Raw genomic sequence first — 17,527 nt, forward strand, 5'->3', positions numbered from 1 at the left:
TTGCGGCACCAACTTTACAGAGCATGCCTCTGATCCGGAGTTGACGGAGCTGTTGGCTTACAACAGGACTTTCAGGTTTGCCATTGAACTGGGTGTTCATAGACTGAAATTGCGACTGGGCTGCTTGGGAGTACGGCTAGCTCTTCAATTTTCACCCTTGTGCAGAATTTGAAAGATTGTTCTGTTTTTTTTCTCTCTTTTGGGATGAAGATTGTTCTGTTTTGAGGATAATGTAAACCAGTTTTTCCCTCAAAAACAGAAAACTATGCTCATATACAAACCTCCAACAAAATGCCTCATTTTGACTGGCACGAGGGAGAAGATAATAATATTATTTGTTCATTCCATTTGAGCACTAAATATATATGGACATCCATTCCCATTTCTTATTATTGTTCGCCTTCACTGTGCATGTTACATCACCAAAAAAATCCAAACTAAAAATCCCATCTCTTCTTCACCCGGAACACTACAATTGAATTTTGTATATTGTCCTGCGGGACTTTCAGCATGAGCTGGATTTTCGACTTCAGAGGAGTCTCCTTTGTCTTGCCGCCTGCATCCCCAACCTGTATTACAGAATGCAAATTTTAAATTAATCCAATACAAATGTATTGTAAAGAAGAGCTAGATTATGCTGCCCAGTTATCAACACTAATTATGAGTGGATGCCTTACCCATAGAGATGCCCATCCGAGCCTTTCATCTGATTCATAACCAGCTTTCCACTTGACATGCTTACTGGCCTTTTGTTTATAAACAGCACTCCAGTAGTTTGTGTCAAAATGGTACCGGTAACTGAAAATTATACGTAATGTTAAGCAACAGGGATGACATATAAACATGGTGATTCAAGCTCCCCGTGCATTAGGGGGCAAAGTAATGTTAAAAATGCATTTCTAGTAACTATCTGACATATAGGTTAATCATATTATCTTTTTTGTAGCCCAGGTATGTGGCCATAATTTACACCATCATTGTTTACCTGAACTTGTCTGAAGGGGTTAACTGCCGTTTAAATGCAAAGGATAGTGAATTTGATGGTAAAGAGAGGCTGGGAATAAATGATAACTCATCATCCTGTAAACATAGATGATAGAACAAATGAACCATTACGAGCAGCATGACAGATCAAATGTCAAATACGGCCAGTTGAGAGATGTATTACCTTATAGCGATACTTGATATTCATCGCGTTATCGTTGTACAATGCAGTGCAAACTCCATTCAGAACATGAGACTTTACTATACCGTTTACTGACAAAATTTTCTCACCCTCGTCCAATTTCTTCTCCTTAACTGAAACTTCACCATTGGGAAAGACGAAGGTTGCTCTTGGCTTCACACAAAAGATAACCATAATTTAAGTTTTTTAAGTAATGACCTCAAGCCTCATGCATGATCTTTTATTATACTTATTCACATTAACTCTAGAATCTAGATTAAGTCTGCAGTGTTCACAAGGTCATTAGTATCAAGGATTCAGAGAAAGTTGTCAACACAAGAAGAGAATGACAAACATACATCTCAAAGTTTGGGATTGCATGACTAGATTTCTTCTGTTTTAAAAATAACTATACGTCTTCTACTATTCTTCTGAAGTGCAAAATACTGACCAATCCATCAGGCGGAACCAGAGATGATATTTCCATCTTGCATGGTGAATCTCCCAAATTTGTAGTTACTGCCACTTCTCCTAGTCCTTCCTGAGAAAACAAACTGTTATCACCTATCTTATGCAATTGTGTAAAACTGTAAATTTACTTACATGAATATTTGTAACACAATACATGCTAAACAATAACAGAAGATATTATTTTGTAATGTTTGTTAAGCTTTAACTTTTAATTTGGAAGAATTAATCATAAATACGAATGAACACTATATTGACCATTCGTTAGTCCTTACTCCTATTTCATCTAGCTCAAATAAAAGTGAAAGGGCAGAGTCAAATATATAATGGTAGGTACTCCACATCAAATTTTGATGGGCACTGCTACTATCTGAGAAATGCATAAAGAAGAGCAAATTACTTTAGCTCGCAGATTAAATAGTATGTATATTAACCTTCAGAAGCTATGGCAGAAGACCAAGTTAAGGATCAGATGCATGTTCTAATTTTCAGTGGTTCCAGTACCAGTGATGATTCACCACTGGTCATGTACAGAAATCCAACCTTGAACAGAAAACCTGAGTGATAACACAATATTACTTTGATTTACACTGAACAAGGGAAACCAGGACATGACAAGACTACAACATTTATCATGATTTCAAATAATACGTTGTCACGTTGAACAAAATTATCTTTGGATATGATACCTTTCATTTTGGAACACTAGCGGAAGTCATAATGGATATAATTATATAAATATAAATTGAAGGAGGTGCAGAAAAAAAATATAAATAGCCCGCAAGACGTACTATGTAACAAAGACTCAACGTACTATGCAGACCCGCCCGTCAGCCTCACTTTCCTCTCCTTCTCTCCCTAGTTTTCCTCATTTTTCTCTTTCACCAGTGCTTTCAACCGGGATGCCGCATGTCTACCGACATGGCAAAGTGGATGGTGTGAGCCAACATAGCAAAAAACACCCCTGGAAGATGATTTCCGCTCATTTCGACACTTCTAAGGATGGAAAGTTCATGATTTCAAGGTTTTGAAGTTGAGAGGGAAAACTAGACTACAGGAAGTGTCAGAAACCAAAATTTTATCTATACGATCATAATACAGCTTCTCAAAAAATACATCACGGGAAAACATGCAGGAGATGATTGGAACAACTTCTGTATGTACAGAACACACACCTTTCTACTGTCGCACTTCAACTGAAAGTACCTATCCACGTGAACACAAGAAACAATGGAACTGTCACATTGGTAGTCGCAAGACATAGACAAACTATTTGTCGAACAGCCAATATGAATATACGATTGCTCCCCATTCTGGCAATTCTGAAACATAAGGCAGTCTCAGAAAGCCGCACACTGTTGTATCAAAAAATGAGCATCACTAGCAACTTCACTACTTCAGAGTTGGAATGATATATAGAGTAATTGATATCTCCAAATATCATTTCCAGCAGAAAGTAGAAAAATAAAAAAAATCATTGCCAGCAGAAAGTAGATCTAAAATCATGGAATATCACCTAATCCAAAAAGGTTATAGTAAAAAAAGAGTTCAGGCCAACAACACGTGTTCCATTCACATGGTTTTATACTTTCATACTATTAGCATTTCTTGTTGCTAAATTACTTGCATTCTATAAACCCTATGTAACAAACACAGCTGTTCTTTTAGCATGAAGTGTGTGGCAATAGCTTGTAGTGCTATTGAGAAAATGAATGTATAACCATTGAAGTATCACCATGATGTACAACTATTGAGAAAGCAGTTTCGACGAATTAATTTATGGATGCATAAAAGCTGACAAAGTTGAAGGAGAGAACCCCCTCCAAACATACAAAAATGCATGTTTCCATATAACATCCTTCCATTCCGAATTTTGTTCCTCGAAAATAAATGTACAGCATTTCGTTTCCATTTCCAATTGCGAGTCTCTAAAATCACACAAACCATATCTATATTCCTGCGCTTCCATATACACACATGCAACCGATACCTTTAGTACATCAATCACCATCACAACGAACTCGAGAGAAAAGTAAGCGGCGAGTATCCACAGGAGGGCCGCACCTTGGTGTTGTGCGAGGCGCGCAGGCGCAGCGAGCCGGCGAGGTCGGCGGCGCCCCGCAGCACGGCGCCGCGGGAGGCGGTGTCGACGACGACGGAGAAGTTCCGCGCCACGAGCGCGACCTCGGGGCCCGGGCCCACTCCCCCCGCGGCGCCCTGGTGGACGCGGAGGCGGAGCTTGGCGAGGCCGTCGAGGACGCGGCAGGAGATGCGGTGGGAGAAGAGCTTGCGCTCGCTGTCGAACTCCGACGTCACGCGGACGGGCGGCCGCCGACTTAGGAAGCCGCGCTCCGGCGGGGGCTGGGTCGGGCTTGGAGCGGCGTGGGGCGCGACGCCGTCGCCGTCGCCGTCCATGGGCTGCGGCGCGGAGAGGAGCGCGGGTGCCGCCATGCGGATTAGGGGATGATGCGACGCGGAAAGAGGGGGGGAGAGCAGAGGTGGCGACGGGAGGAAGAAGATGGGCAGGGAGGGAAGAGGACACGTGGGAGTCCGATCCAAAGGATGGTGTTTGGTTTGGTGCCTCGCGCGGTCACAATTCCCCAGCGGCTTATTTTTCAACCATGAGGTTCAGAAATAATGCAGGTGTAACCAATTTCAACCATCTCAATTGCTGAGGTGTGATTCAAAGAAATAATGCAAGTACACCATGAGGTTCAGAATGACACCAAAATAAATTATGATCTAAAGTGCCACCCGGCATATATACATATGGTTAAGACCGCAATAAAATTGGTTTGAAACACGTTTATTGACCAGATGTTTAGTCTGGTCGATTCACACTCCATAGAATTTCTCTCATTTACGAATACGATTTTTGAAAAAGCGACGTATTTAGTGAAAACACAAATTCATTGCAAACTATTTGTGTTGGCCACTAGATCAAAGACACATGGCTCGCATCAAAGGTGAAAACTCACCAACCACTTGAAAGAAACTTTTGCACATAATCATGTGTCATTGAGTTTAAATGACCGGTAGGGTTATCACCTTTCATTAGAGCAATTTTGCACCGAATGTGTGTTTTTCATTAGATAAGTCCCCTTTTGAAAAACCAAAGATTCATAAACCGCGTACAACTAATAATGGAGTAATAAAGAGAAAGAGATGCGTATCTTTCACGAACTATTAAATGACAACGATTTTGCAGTAAAAAAATGACAACTATTTTAGTAGATATTTAATACAGAAGATGTGTAATACTATCAGGGTACATCTAGCACCCCATGTTATCAAGTATGGAAAATAATCTTAAGAGATCTGATCTCTCGAGAGACCCTCTGCATGATATGCCACGTGGATAGATTAGTCTTGAGAACTAATCTCAAAGCATCAAGAGTGAGAAAAAAAAATAATAATCATGATTATAATGCAGCGAATTCCCATGTGTTACAAGATAAACGTGGTCTTTCAGCCCGAGAGGAGACCAGCTGTTTTAGGATTATTTTTCAAAAAATATGCAGCTTTCTCTAAAAATACGATTTTTGAAAACTTGAGGATACAAAACGGGGTACACGCTGCGTACTGGGCCCACTGCCCCCTCAATCCCTAGACTCCTAGACCACGCCCAAAACACCAACGGAATCCTACATCTCGGGACAGATCGGACGGCTGCGACGCCACCCCCAGCGCGCACCGGGTGCATCCCCAGTCGCCGCCGCCTCCCCGCCGGAGGGTCAGCGCCTACATATACCCCGACCTCACCGGAACCCTACCTTTGAGAACCCCTTCTCCGCCACTATCCAAAGCACTGCCCTGCGCCACTACTAACTAGAGGAAGCTCTCAATTGTTCCCCGTGCTATTGCTCTCTAGCTTAGTAGTGGTTGCTATCGTGCTTACCGCCGCCGCCGACTGCTCCCAAACCCTAGCCCTGATGCCGCAGCAGGAGGTGCCCGACCAGATCGCCGCCGGATGGATCGCGGTGGAGGCGCCGGAGCGGCCGGGGGGGCTGCAGAGGAGCGGCTCCAACAGCCGCCTCAACGCGCAGGCGCGGGAGTTCGTGCCGCGGATCGCGGCCGTGGCGCCACCGCCGCCGCAGGCCGTGATCCGCGTGTTCGCCGCGCCCCCGCCGCCGCCTCGCGCGGCTTTCTTTGCGCCGCCCCCGCCTCCCATGCCGTTCGAGTTCTTCGCGCCGGTGAGGGTCGGCGGTGGGTTTGCCGCTGAGGAGCCGGAGCCGGAACCAGAGCGTGCGGCGGCGGAGCCGGCCATGGACGGGCTTACCGATGAGAAGGTGCAGAAGATCACTAAGCAGGTGGGTGTTGCTTTACCGGCAGATGCAATTGGATTTCGATCAAGCACAAACACTACTATAGAGTTGATGTACAGTAGGATATTGCATCTCAATTGGCCATCTTCGACTGAATTAGTGTTTTTAGTCCAGTTAACTGCTGGGGTGACAGTTAAATGGTGTTAGGCTGTTAAGCTCAACGTTAACCTGCTAGCTTGTTCATGGGAGTGACTGAATTTGGAAATTTATGAGTACAGAAAATTTCCCTTTTGTGATCAATTTTGTCCGTTACATCTTCCTTGTCAGGTTAGTGTTCATTACGGAGTACTCCCTCCAATCCATAAAAAGTGTAACCTATTTTGTACTAAGTTAGTACAAATTTTGTACTAAGTGGGCGACACTTTTTATGGATCGGAGGGAGTAGCATTTATTTTAGCATAGAGTGCCGTAGTATTGAAGTAACAATTCCTAGTTTTAATGCTGGGAAGCTCTCCATTGTACTAACGTGTACCTTAAGGCTGTCTCGTTACTAAATCTGTTCCATAATATAAGGCATGTTAGGTTCCATTAAGACTAGCCTTTTACGAAGAATTACTTTTTTAATATGTGATTTATTGACATAAAATTGATGACTAGATTTGTTTTCTTTTTTCTTTGAGAAAATGCAAAGCTTGCGTCTTGTTGCATTGATAGAAAGAAGAGTTATTTACAAGCCTCAAGAGAGGTGAACACCCAAAGATAAACGCCACCCACTAGACACCTGCCGCCGGCGGAAGAATCTCTCCGAGGCCCTTAGCCCCAGCAAGTGCCCAAAGCCAAGCCTCCTCCTTAATTGTAGCAAGAAGGCTTGCCAAATCCGGTCGAGCGTTCTCGAAGATCCACCAAGCTGAGAGAGAGATCAACGTTGCGGTCCCCTTACGGGCCGTGACCTGAGTGGATAGGGAGGCCAACCGCCACCAATCCACAAAATCAGACCCCAGCGATAATAACTGCAGTTTCATATCTTATAAACTACATATTAATGGAGTAGTAATTCTTAGGCAAAGCGAAGTATTAATTGAACCTAATATGCCTTATATCATGGAGCGGAGGGAGTACATACAAGAAAGCGCGCACCTTTGGGTGATTGCTTTGGCGATAATCAAATTCTAATTTTCTACTACCACTTTGTGCCAAAAATTCAGCATGCCCAACATTTGTATTATTTGTGCACAACTCACTTATGGAGCTTATCCTATATCGAAAATCACACTATCTTACCTTGGTTTAAAAAGGTTCATAATGATACCTAATTTTGGAGGTTCTTTCCCTGGGCAATGTTTTTTCTTCTGTTCACCATTTATAGTTTGATGCAAGCGTGCAACTGTATCACTTACATCTTAACTACTTTTCTCAATGTTCTATAAAATTCTTATGTTTGGTGTTCAAGTTTGATATTCATCATATGTCCTTTTTAATGTAGTAAGGACCCTTTCTGTACCTTCTTATCAGTCAGATAGGTGGTCTAGTCAATGGTATGTGTACTTTGGTTTGCAACGTAATAAGTTGAAACTGTGTGCATTGCTATTATTTGCTGTAGCTAATGGAGATATTTCCCTTGCATAGTTTTATACCAATGCATGTAGTTTACGTAATCAGTTACATGATAGCTGTATCTTAGAATGGTACATTGGTACGTCAGGTGTAATTTTCTGGGGTGCATCGGAATTATAAAATTAAGTCTTGGCAACAGCAATGGACCTGTATTTCTAGTGGTAGAGAAGACAAGGGCAAAGAGCAATGAGTTACTTACGTGTTCTGGTCCCTCTCTTTTTATGTCCTTACCTTGTGTAGGTGGAGTACTACTTCAGTGATATAAACCTTGCTACCACGGAACATCTGATGAGATTTATTAGCAAGGATCCTCAAGGATATGGTGAGTTGCATATTTATATTGGATCTACTTTTTTGGTAACTGTGGATGTGAGTTTAGATGTATCTGTTGATGTGTTTAACTGTTTATACTTTATAGGAGTTGTTTGTTTCTTCAAACTAATTACAGTAGTTGGGAGTAGACCTTTTTGTTGCAAGGTCCACGATGTTACAGCTTCATATGCATTTTGTTGTTGATCTGCTTTACCAAAAAGGATGAAAGCCGTAGGTGCTCATGTTTGTTTCATGTAGATATACATTCTCCTGGACATGCTTTCCATAATGGAACAGTGTGTTTTTTTCAAAAAATTTATAAGTATTTCGTAATCTTTTTTTGGGTTATAACTTATAAGGTGAGGTTTTGTGTTTTTGTCTGTTTTTTTTTTCAAGAATCTGTTGTTTAAGACTTTAGAATCTTCCAACTAACTTGTACAGCCAGCAACATTTGTACTCCCTCCGTCCAACAAAGGATGTCTCCACTTTGACCAAATTTGAATGCATCTATACACTAAATCATGTCTAGATACATCCAAATTTTGATAAACTTGAGACATCTTTTGTTGGACGGAGGGAGTATCAAGACCTAGGGCTCGTTTGGAATAAAGGATTTTCACAGGAAAGGAACTATAGAAATTTTCCGATGATGCCCTTTGAATTTTAGGATAGGAATGTTCCCTTCCTTTCATGTTTTGGAGGATTCCAAACATTTGCTCAAACCTCATGTTTTCACTTCCTTTGAAAAGTTCCATGCAACTTGTGTCTGACTTTGTCTCTCATCTTTTCTCTCTCTTAAGAAAAAGTTTCCTGTAAAATTCCTGTGAAGCATCCAAACAGTAATGTACTCCCTCCGATCCATATTAATTGTCTCAAATTTGCCCAAATATGGATGTATCTATGCCTAAAAAGCGTCTAGATACATGTAATATTTTGACAACTAATATGGATCGGAGGGAGCACAATTCATGTATTTCATATTCCTGTAGGAATCCACAAATTATGTCATCCAATTCCTGCAATTTTCCTGTTCCTGTGTTTTTCATATCCTGTGTTCCAAATGGGGCCCTATTTGGGGGTGAGTAACACATTTCCTCAATGCAGTGCCAATATCAGTTATTGCTGGCTTCAAGAAAATAAAAGCTTTAGTGCATAATAACTCAATGCTTGCTGCAGCTCTCCGGACTTCATCAAAACTTGTAAGTTCTTCCATTCTTTCATTGTGGCATATACATACAGGTTGTTCTCTGATAACGATGAATAATTTTTCATTGAGGGAGCAGTAAAATATAGGCAACTGTCTACTTATATTGTTAGCATATAATATATATGAGTATCTGCTTACAGTGTTTGCGTTTTAGGTTGTAAGTGATGATGGAAAGAGAATAAAACGTCGGCAGCCATTTACCGAATCTGATATGCAGGATTTCCAGGTATTTATGAACGCCTCTGCATCATATGCTGCTTTGTTTTGTAATTTTAGATAATGAGCGCTGGTTCATTTGTATCCCTCTCTCTCTCTTGTAGTCCCGGATTGTTGTCGCAGAAAATCTTCCAGGTGATCCTTCTTACCAGAATCTTATGAAGATCTTTTCAGTTGTTGGCAGGTATGGGTTCTTGCAGCATACCGGCATACTACCCCCCACCCCCCACCCACACTCACACACGCACCCATCCAAAATGGAACTTGATATATTTCAATTATGTTGTGCTTCAGTGTGAGGGCAATTCGTACTTGCTATCCTCAGACTCCAAATGGCACTGGTCCTGCTACTAATAGATCTGCCAAGCTAGATATGCTCTTTGCCAACAAGGTAATTTCAGATGCTTCCATTCTAATATCATTGGGAACTGAAATTAATTACTTGCACATTGTCATGGAATTATTTCTAAAGCGTTATAAGTTTATAACCTATTCTTGAACTTCTGTTCTATAATGTTGAGTCGTGAATTTGTACAAGGTAGTTAACTTAGAAAAGTATATTATCAAGGATTAAAAAAGCCTAAAGCCCTGATTGGGGGGTTTGACCCTTACATCTAGGACTCCTATGCTGTATCCCTTTTCTGCATTGGCTTCTAATCTTATGGCAGATTGATGTGCTTATGTTTTGAAAACCTATGCACGTGTTCCCGAAATTCCAACCGTTTTATTCTTTGCATGGGCCTGCTGGGCTAAAATTATTTTGACTTCAACGTATCTTGCGGATCTGTGGAGTTCAATATTTGCTGGATAAAATCTCATTTTCAACAGAGAGCTTATTAGAGGTTTTCAACAATGTTGTGTTCACAGGAAGCTTTTTAACCATAATAGCGTGTCATCCAACCCCTAAGCCCACCCATGCTGCCATGTATTTCTATGAAGACTTCTATCAAAATAGAATACTTGCCCTTTCATGGAGCAATGTTAGCCAAACTATAATTCATGCTAATCAAGAAATATTTCTCGAATTACAACACAATAAAGTCACTCAGAGATTCTTCTTGCCAGTCTTAGCAACTTCAAACATTTGAAATTTAATCTAATATGGTCCTTCCATGTGCGTGCACTTGAAAACCAAACACAAAAGGGTGAAGAAATCTCAAGAAGTCGCAACAAGTTCAATAGAGCAACTAGGATACACAATGTTGCTGTCATAGCTTCATCTCCAATAAAAAATTTACACATGATACATTCTGTGATCATATCAACCACTAAGGGGCAACTTTGAGGGATAACATCCATTGGTACCTCGAACTTTGCTTCAAAATCATCTGACATGTCATGTCTGTTTCTCATCTGCGACTGTTATTAAGCACATTACACATGCAAATGGAACAATTTATGAGAATACATTAAAAGACTGTTTGGTAGCCCTCATTTCATTTCATTTGGTATAAGTGAAATGAATTCAAAAATTTGATAGGATTTCATTTGGTTGAATTTGAATTTTGGATTAAAATATCATGTTTGTCTGCCACATGGATTTGTAGCATGAGAGACAAATCCAGAGAAATGATGCCTTTTAGAAAGGAATTGGGGTTAGATATAGGTGTGATTCCATTGAATTTCAGCTTGAATTCCTGTACTCAATTCTGTGCCAGGCAAACAAGCTGGTTCCTGGAATCTAAAATGAATTCCAGGCCTAAATGTCAGGAGCCAATGAGCTGTCAACTCGGAATATATCCTACAGTTATGCAGTTTACATGTAGAACAACTTTGCCATACAAAGGATTTGAAACAAAAAATATAATTGTTCTCGCAGCACTACCAAATTCTATAACACTCTTCTTTCAAACTCTAAAACTATTAACTATGAGCTTAGGGCTTTAGGAATAACCCTGTCCGTAGATCAATCTGCAATAATAAGGTTTTCTAATCTTCCATTTTCAATTCTAGCGTCATTAAAATATCACTAAAACCAACTTGAACAATATCTAATTAAATGGACTAAAGATGGAATTACTACCCTTGAATTTCCCTATCACCGTTTCCACGAACTGTCACCCTCTACCTTTATTTTCTCTCCTTGATCTTTCCCTACTGTAGAAGCAGGGCAGCTGCACCAGGTAGTGGTGGAATAAGAGAAGTTAGGGCAGACTGTCCTCCGATCACACCCTTTTAAAACCAACACTAGTCCGATGCTTGGGACATTTAAGCTTTTGTAGATGCTGTAAAGTGGTGCTTGGTTAAGAGTTGTAATTAATTTTGATATACATGGTGGCAATATGTATTTGGAATACATCCTCCGGTGGGTGTATTAGGGATTATACTACTCCCTCCGGACAACAAAAGATGTCTCAAGTTTGTCAAAATTTGAATGTATCTATTGACTTAGTGTATAGATGCATTCAAATTTAGTCAAAGTTGAGACATCCTTTGTTGGACGGAGGAAGTAGTATATTTGACCAACACTGTGTTTTTACAGAGTAATCTAAAGAAAAGTGGGCCACGTGCTCCCCTTGCATGCAATCATAAATTCACCATACTATTTAAGCTATAGAAATTTCCAACTAAAGTCCAACCTTATTGGATTGTAGAGGGTTTCACATGTAGCCATAAAAAGGTTCATCCATGCTATTCGTGTCAATACATTGAATAGTTGCTGTCTAGAAGGTCCGACATATCTATTTCTCAAAAACTCGTGTTTTTTCAATAATTTCGTTGTTTACTTGTGCATTTGCAGTAGTCAGTAGTTCATGTTCATTTATTTGCTAACAAATTGAAATTTATTTCTTATTAAACCAGCTGCATGCTTTTGTGGAGTACGAGACTCGTGAGGATGCTGAGAAGGCAGTATGTGCTAAATGATTTTTAATTCTTCAACACAATGCCTTTTGCACCGTGTTTTGTCTTAACTTAGTTGATTCATGCAGAGTCTGGAGCTCAATGACGAAAGGAACTGGAGAAATGGGCTTAGAGTTCGGCTGCTGAATGCTTGCATGGTTAGCAATTAATGACTTGCTGTTTTGTCCTTGATTTTATCACCTTGTACCTTAGTGCACTAATAAAACTGCTACCATTTGTATTCTTTATTATCTACTATCAGCAGCGAACATCAGTATACTTGATATTCGATCTTCCATAATCTATGTTGTTCCTGTTATGGATGTTTACATTAAATTATTTTTGATGCATGTATGATGCATTGGTATCTAATTTCCTATGTGAAATTTCAAATCTGATGTCTTATGCTTTTGGTACAATATTTTTTTTCTTATGATTGGATGTAGACAAAGGGGCCAGGAAAAGGGAAAAAAGGAGGATCAGAAGGGGATGGAAATGGTGAGGAGGAGGATGTCTCCACTTCAAACCAATCAAATGAGAGACAACTTGAAGGATCCTTTCAACTGGCAGATGTATTGCCTGAGCACTTGGTAAGAAACTTTGCTGTAATTAATAGACAATAGACAACCCAACCCTCTCTGATAATAGAGGGTTTACAACTTTTTCCGGCGTTGGTTACTTACATGTGTTACAATCTATTTTAAGAATAGGGTTCCGTCCTGTTCTGGATTTGATTACATGTACCTTATTATACGGGCCTAATATTGTACAGTTTGATGAGAACTCCAATGACAAAGAAGGTCCCAAACGTGGCAAAGGCCGTGGGCGTGGTGGCAGAGGGCGAGGGCGTGGCAACTATCACCAAGGTATCAACTACCATCAACACAACAACAATCAGTACCACAATCACAATGGCAGCAACCATCATCAAGGTAGCAACCGCAATGGCAACCATCCAGTCGGGACGCCGCCGAACAACCAGCTGGTCAAGCCTGAGCAGCAGCACCAGCAACAGCAAGCTGTGGCCAACAAGCTACCTCCAGGCCCGCGAATGCCTGATGGTACCCGTGGTTTCGCCATGGGCAGAGGGAAGCCACAGCCATTGCTTGCAGGTTTGTGCGCCGTGGAGCCTTGAAGCCATTGCCATGCTCATGTTGATGGGAAGATAGTGTGAAGTCAATTGGTCAAACCCTATTGTTGCTTGATGGACGTGTGCTCTGGTATTTTGGATTGCTCGTTGTGAACTATGGTCAGTGTGCTGTAATTCAGAACATCTTATCGAGTTCTGTTATTTTCAGGTGTACTATTTGGTTGAGCAAAGTATTGTGGAAGAAAAAGATCTTACAAAGTAACAGAGTGAAATTATAATGATGTTGTCTTAAAATTTTCTTAGTTCTAAGTAGTTTGGAGCCGTTTAAGTTGAGCTGTACAACCCTAACGTCAAGTAGGTTGGAACTGAGCTACAAAACCAAAAAAGAAGAAGAAGAAGCATCGAGCTGTGCAGGTTGGCGTCACTCTGCAGTAGCCATCGTCCTAAAATTTCTAAGTCTTAAGTCGATTACAAAAAGGTTGGAGCCAAGCTGAACAACCTCGTCGCCAAGTAGGTTTGAGCAACCTGGAGCCGAGCTAAGCTACAGAACCCAAAAGAAAATGAAGCATCGAGTCGCACACATACGGCCATACGGGACCAATGAGTTTGGTGCCGAACCTATGAGGCAGAATTCAAAATAGTGTTCAGAAAGGCAAATTAAACTGAAAAGTTCTACTCCCTCGGCGCAAGTCGGAGGGAGTAGCAAATCTTCTCTTGAACATCTCCAATTAATGCTGCAGTTACATACGTAGTACAGTAGTATTCCTTCCGTTCGAAATCATCTGGACGTTGATTTGTATAGATTTTTATATGAATCCACGTCAGTTAATTCGAAACGAAATCATCTGGACGTTGATTTGTATAGGTTTTTATATGACTCCACGTCAGTTAATTCGAACGTTGGTGGATAGCTTCTTTTTTTAGAAAAGGATGGTAAGAGAGCTGTGACCTGTGAGCCGATGGAAATCCAAGTTCCAAATGCCGAATCTTTTTCCCTATACATGGGCCGTACGTGGGCAACGACATATACATGGGCCGTACGTGGGCTTGTGGCCAGATGTCACAAGTCGTAACGCTCGTGCGGCCCAGCAAACAGATCGGTCCGACTCACTCCGTACCGGAGTCGGCGACTGTATGCTTCCCAGTCCGGAGCACCACCCTGAAACAATTTCCGATTCAGTGCCGGTAGCTCGATCATTGGCTCCGCCCCGCCGCTGGGCTATATACTTCGCCCCAAACCCAAAGGCGCGCCGAGAGCGTAGAGAATAGAGATTCGAGGTGAGCGGTCCTTCATCCTTTATTTACCCGTGCTCGTCCGCCTCTCCCGATCCGCGTCGATCCGCGTCGGTTCTCCGTAGGAAAAAAAACCGAATTTTGGATCTTAATTAGCAGCAGACGCTTCCCTCCTGCCTAATTCTTGGAGGAGGGGGGATACCATGGCTGTGATAAAGATGCCAGTGAGCAAGCTCCCCAAGGCAAAGAGAGAACGCGACTGCAAGCGGAACACGGACAAGCGCAAGGCACAACCAACTGAGGTACCGGCAATTCACCCTAGATTAAGCTGCTTGTTTTGATTAGATAGACTTTTGTTTTTTAACAAAATGCAGAATCTTTTCGTCTCGATGCATTGTTTAGATACTCCCTCCGTCCAACAAAAAATGTCTCAAGTTTGTCAAAATTTGGATGTATATAGATATGTCTTGGTGTATAGATGCATTCAAATTTAGTCAAAGTTGAGACATTCATTGTTGGACGGAGGGAGTATTAATTGTTAGGTTGTGTTGTTAGTTCTCATTGATCTAAACAAAGGGCCGATGCTCTGCTGTTGGGAATTGGGAAGTTCCGAAGTTCAAGCATTTTGCTTTTAGGCCTGCATTGAAATTTCTAAGTACCAAGGGTTTTGGACAGATCTACTTGCCTCTGCTGTTATGGTTTAAAATGGATATCGAAAACACGACGTCTAATGCAGTGTCCGCATAAGATGTCAACAGCTTAAGATGGAGTATCTAATTCCATTTATCGTTTTTACTGAGTATACAGATTTTCTGGAAGAAGAGAGTCCCTCCGTCCAACAAAAGATGTATGATGGAGGAATACCAACACTTCAAATTTTTAGAAAGGTCTATATATAAAAGCTAAGCAAATTAATGTGTCCACATCTATGTCATTATTGTAGGGAAATCATTTATGTTTGTTTTTGTGAAAATAGGAAATCATGGCACACTTCAGAGAACCAATCTTCTTTACAGATCTACCACCATTTATATTTTTTCCACCAATATGAGTAGCTTCTCTTTTTTGCTTCAAATTCTACACACATGGCCTGAACCAGGGACTTCTCTGGCAGTAATTACATCCACCTTTGTCTATTTTTTTAATATATGTGCCTGTTTTTAAAATAGTTCCCATATTTATTCTTTCCTATTCAATTATTACCCAGGTTACATTCCAATTTTACAAATTTTAAGATATCTTTTTTCTTTGCAGTTGGATGTTTGCGCGATATGCGACGAGGGTGGTAGCTTAATCTGGTAGGTTTATTTATGATCAAGTTTGAGTGGCTTCATCTCCTTTGATACATGTGCAGTTGTGGTTGCTAATTCGCTATCTTTCCTTAAGAACTTCTCTGCATTGCAAATTTTACAAACTCTGTTGAGCACTTTTTCTTGACATATATATACCTGGTTTATTTAGCTGTGATGGTGGATGCCTGAGGTCTTTTCACCCAACCAGAAAAGTTGGCGAGGAATCGAAGTGCACAACCCTTGGGCTAACTGAAGAACAATGGCAAATCCTCGAGTCCAATGATGAGGTATACCTTGTTTGGGTTGCACGGTTCTTTATTATTTCAAAAATGTTTTTTCAATGTTTAGTAGGACAGCTGCTTGATATTTTTTGGATTTTATTTCAGAAATATATATGCAAGAACTGCAAATCTAAGCAGCATCAGTGTTTTGCTTGTGGATTGTTGGGGTCTTCAGACTTAACATCAGGAACTGAGGTAAGCCTAACAGATATATTCAGTTATCTTTCATCGATACTTAAATTCTATTCAGAATGAATGCTGAAATCAAATTTAGTGTTGCTGAAAGACTTAGAAGTCGGATGTCTATATATGCCCTTTCTCGTAGGAGTTCATCCAAATATTTTAGAAACTATAGTATTTAATTCTGAAAATCACTGCATGGCTTTTCAGGTGTTCCAATGTAAGGACAAACAGTGTGCCCGTTTTTACCACCCTAAATGTGTTGCTGAAGTACTCTACCCTGATAGCAAAAGTCGGGCCTTACGATTTGGCAATGATGTTGCTAGTGGACTGGAATTCCATTGCCCTATGCATAGATGTAGTTTGTGTAAAGAAGCGGGGAACAGAGATGATAAGGACATGCGACTAGCGGTATGTGGGCGATGTCCAACTGCATACCACCGGACGTGCTTGCCAAGGTTTTTACCTTCACTTTGGAGAAGATGCGCCTACCATCCTCCACTAAAGAACTAGGTTTTCCTGTTCTCACACCTACTTGTTTTGCAGGGAAATCTCCTTCAGAGAGAATAAAGAGAAGGGAATTCAAAAAAGGGCGTGGGATGACGTTCTTCCCGATCAGGATTTTATCTACTGCATGTGTGTTGTTAATTCTCCGACTTTTATCAATCACATTTTCTCTCTATCTCACTTTTCCTGTCCAGACTAAGTTTAATTAACGATTTGCTTGAAAATTTCTTCGCAGGAAGCATAAGATGGAGAAAGATCTGAGGACTCCCAGGAGGGACCATATTGTTTTTCCTGACACAAGAAATCCTTGTGCAGCTAAAAGGCCTAGAGGCCAAGAAACACTCAAAGAAGACATGATCGACCGCCCTTTGCCGTCTCGATCCCCTCAGGAGACAGAAGCTGGATGTGACAAGGTGAAACCCATTGATTCATTTGCACCGAGGCACTTGTTCCCACGTCCGCATCCAGGCTCATGTGGTTGCCTCGACGACTGATTGACCATCCATTAATCCCATATCTTGCATCTTCTGTAGATAAAGTCAGCAGTAATAGGCTCCATCTGCTACGTCCTCCCTCCGTTACAAAACACAACTCATATAGTTTTTTCTCATTTGTTTCACAACATACCTCATTTTTCTTTTGTTACCCGCACCCGATCAATAACTACTCACATTCATTTACTATTAATCAAATATGAGTGGTCAGGCATTACAAACGAGAGCTGCCTTGGTCCAAGTGCACAAATCTATATGAGTTGTGTTTTGGAATGGAGGGAGTATATAATTGTTGTTGTTCTAGAAAATAACAGGAGTAAGGGGTGCCAATGCTCGATGGCACAAGTGCAAGAATTATACGT

General features: G+C 41.1%; 3 protein-coding genes across 4 annotated transcripts; 2 read left to right on the forward strand and 1 right to left on the reverse strand.

Annotated features, from left to right (window-relative positions):
• Nucleotides 1-288: 288 nt before the first annotated feature.
• LOC100828944 (outer envelope pore protein 37, chloroplastic) lies at nucleotides 289-4,188 on the reverse strand. 2 transcript variants are annotated; one of them, XM_010240300.3, is made up of 7 exons: nucleotides 3,698-4,188; nucleotides 2,809-2,955; nucleotides 1,617-1,706; nucleotides 1,169-1,339; nucleotides 986-1,080; nucleotides 678-798; nucleotides 289-569 (listed from the first exon to the last, which is right to left on the reverse strand). In XM_010240300.3, exons 1-7 carry the CDS (start codon nucleotides 4,082-4,084, stop codon nucleotides 438-440), a joined length of 1,143 nt encoding a protein of 380 aa, XP_010238602.1. In that variant the 5' UTR covers nucleotides 4,085-4,188; the 3' UTR covers nucleotides 289-437. The 2 variants fall into 2 exon arrangements, with proteins under 2 accessions (XP_010238602.1, XP_003578767.1); XM_003578719.4 differs by lacking the exon at nucleotides 2,809-2,955 and having other exon boundaries at nucleotides 3,698-4,185.
• A 1,204-nt stretch (nucleotides 4,189-5,392) lies between these two features.
• On the forward strand, nucleotides 5,393-13,472 carry LOC100829244 (la-related protein 6B). The gene is made up of 10 exons (XM_010240302.2): nucleotides 5,393-5,943; nucleotides 7,753-7,834; nucleotides 8,929-9,023; nucleotides 9,186-9,257; nucleotides 9,352-9,431; nucleotides 9,542-9,638; nucleotides 12,050-12,097; nucleotides 12,178-12,246; nucleotides 12,535-12,678; nucleotides 12,861-13,472. The coding sequence occupies exons 1-10, from the start codon at nucleotides 5,566-5,568 to the stop codon at nucleotides 13,221-13,223; spliced, it is 1,428 nt and encodes a 475-aa protein (XP_010238604.1). The 5' UTR covers nucleotides 5,393-5,565; the 3' UTR covers nucleotides 13,224-13,472.
• A 979-nt stretch (nucleotides 13,473-14,451) lies between these two features.
• LOC100824733 (protein ENHANCED DOWNY MILDEW 2) lies at nucleotides 14,452-17,311 on the forward strand. The gene is made up of 7 exons (XM_003576905.2): nucleotides 14,452-14,713; nucleotides 15,666-15,709; nucleotides 15,873-15,990; nucleotides 16,090-16,179; nucleotides 16,375-16,622; nucleotides 16,711-16,800; nucleotides 16,907-17,311. Exons 1-7 carry the CDS (start codon nucleotides 14,615-14,617, stop codon nucleotides 17,163-17,165), a joined length of 948 nt encoding a protein of 315 aa, XP_003576953.1. The 5' UTR covers nucleotides 14,452-14,614; the 3' UTR covers nucleotides 17,166-17,311.
• Nucleotides 17,312-17,527: the final 216 nt, after the last annotated feature.

This window comes from Brachypodium distachyon, chromosome 4 (assembly GCF_000005505.3).
Source record: "Brachypodium distachyon strain Bd21 chromosome 4, Brachypodium_distachyon_v3.0, whole genome shotgun sequence".
In the NCBI taxonomy this organism is placed as follows: domain Eukaryota; kingdom Viridiplantae; phylum Streptophyta; class Magnoliopsida; order Poales; family Poaceae; genus Brachypodium; species Brachypodium distachyon.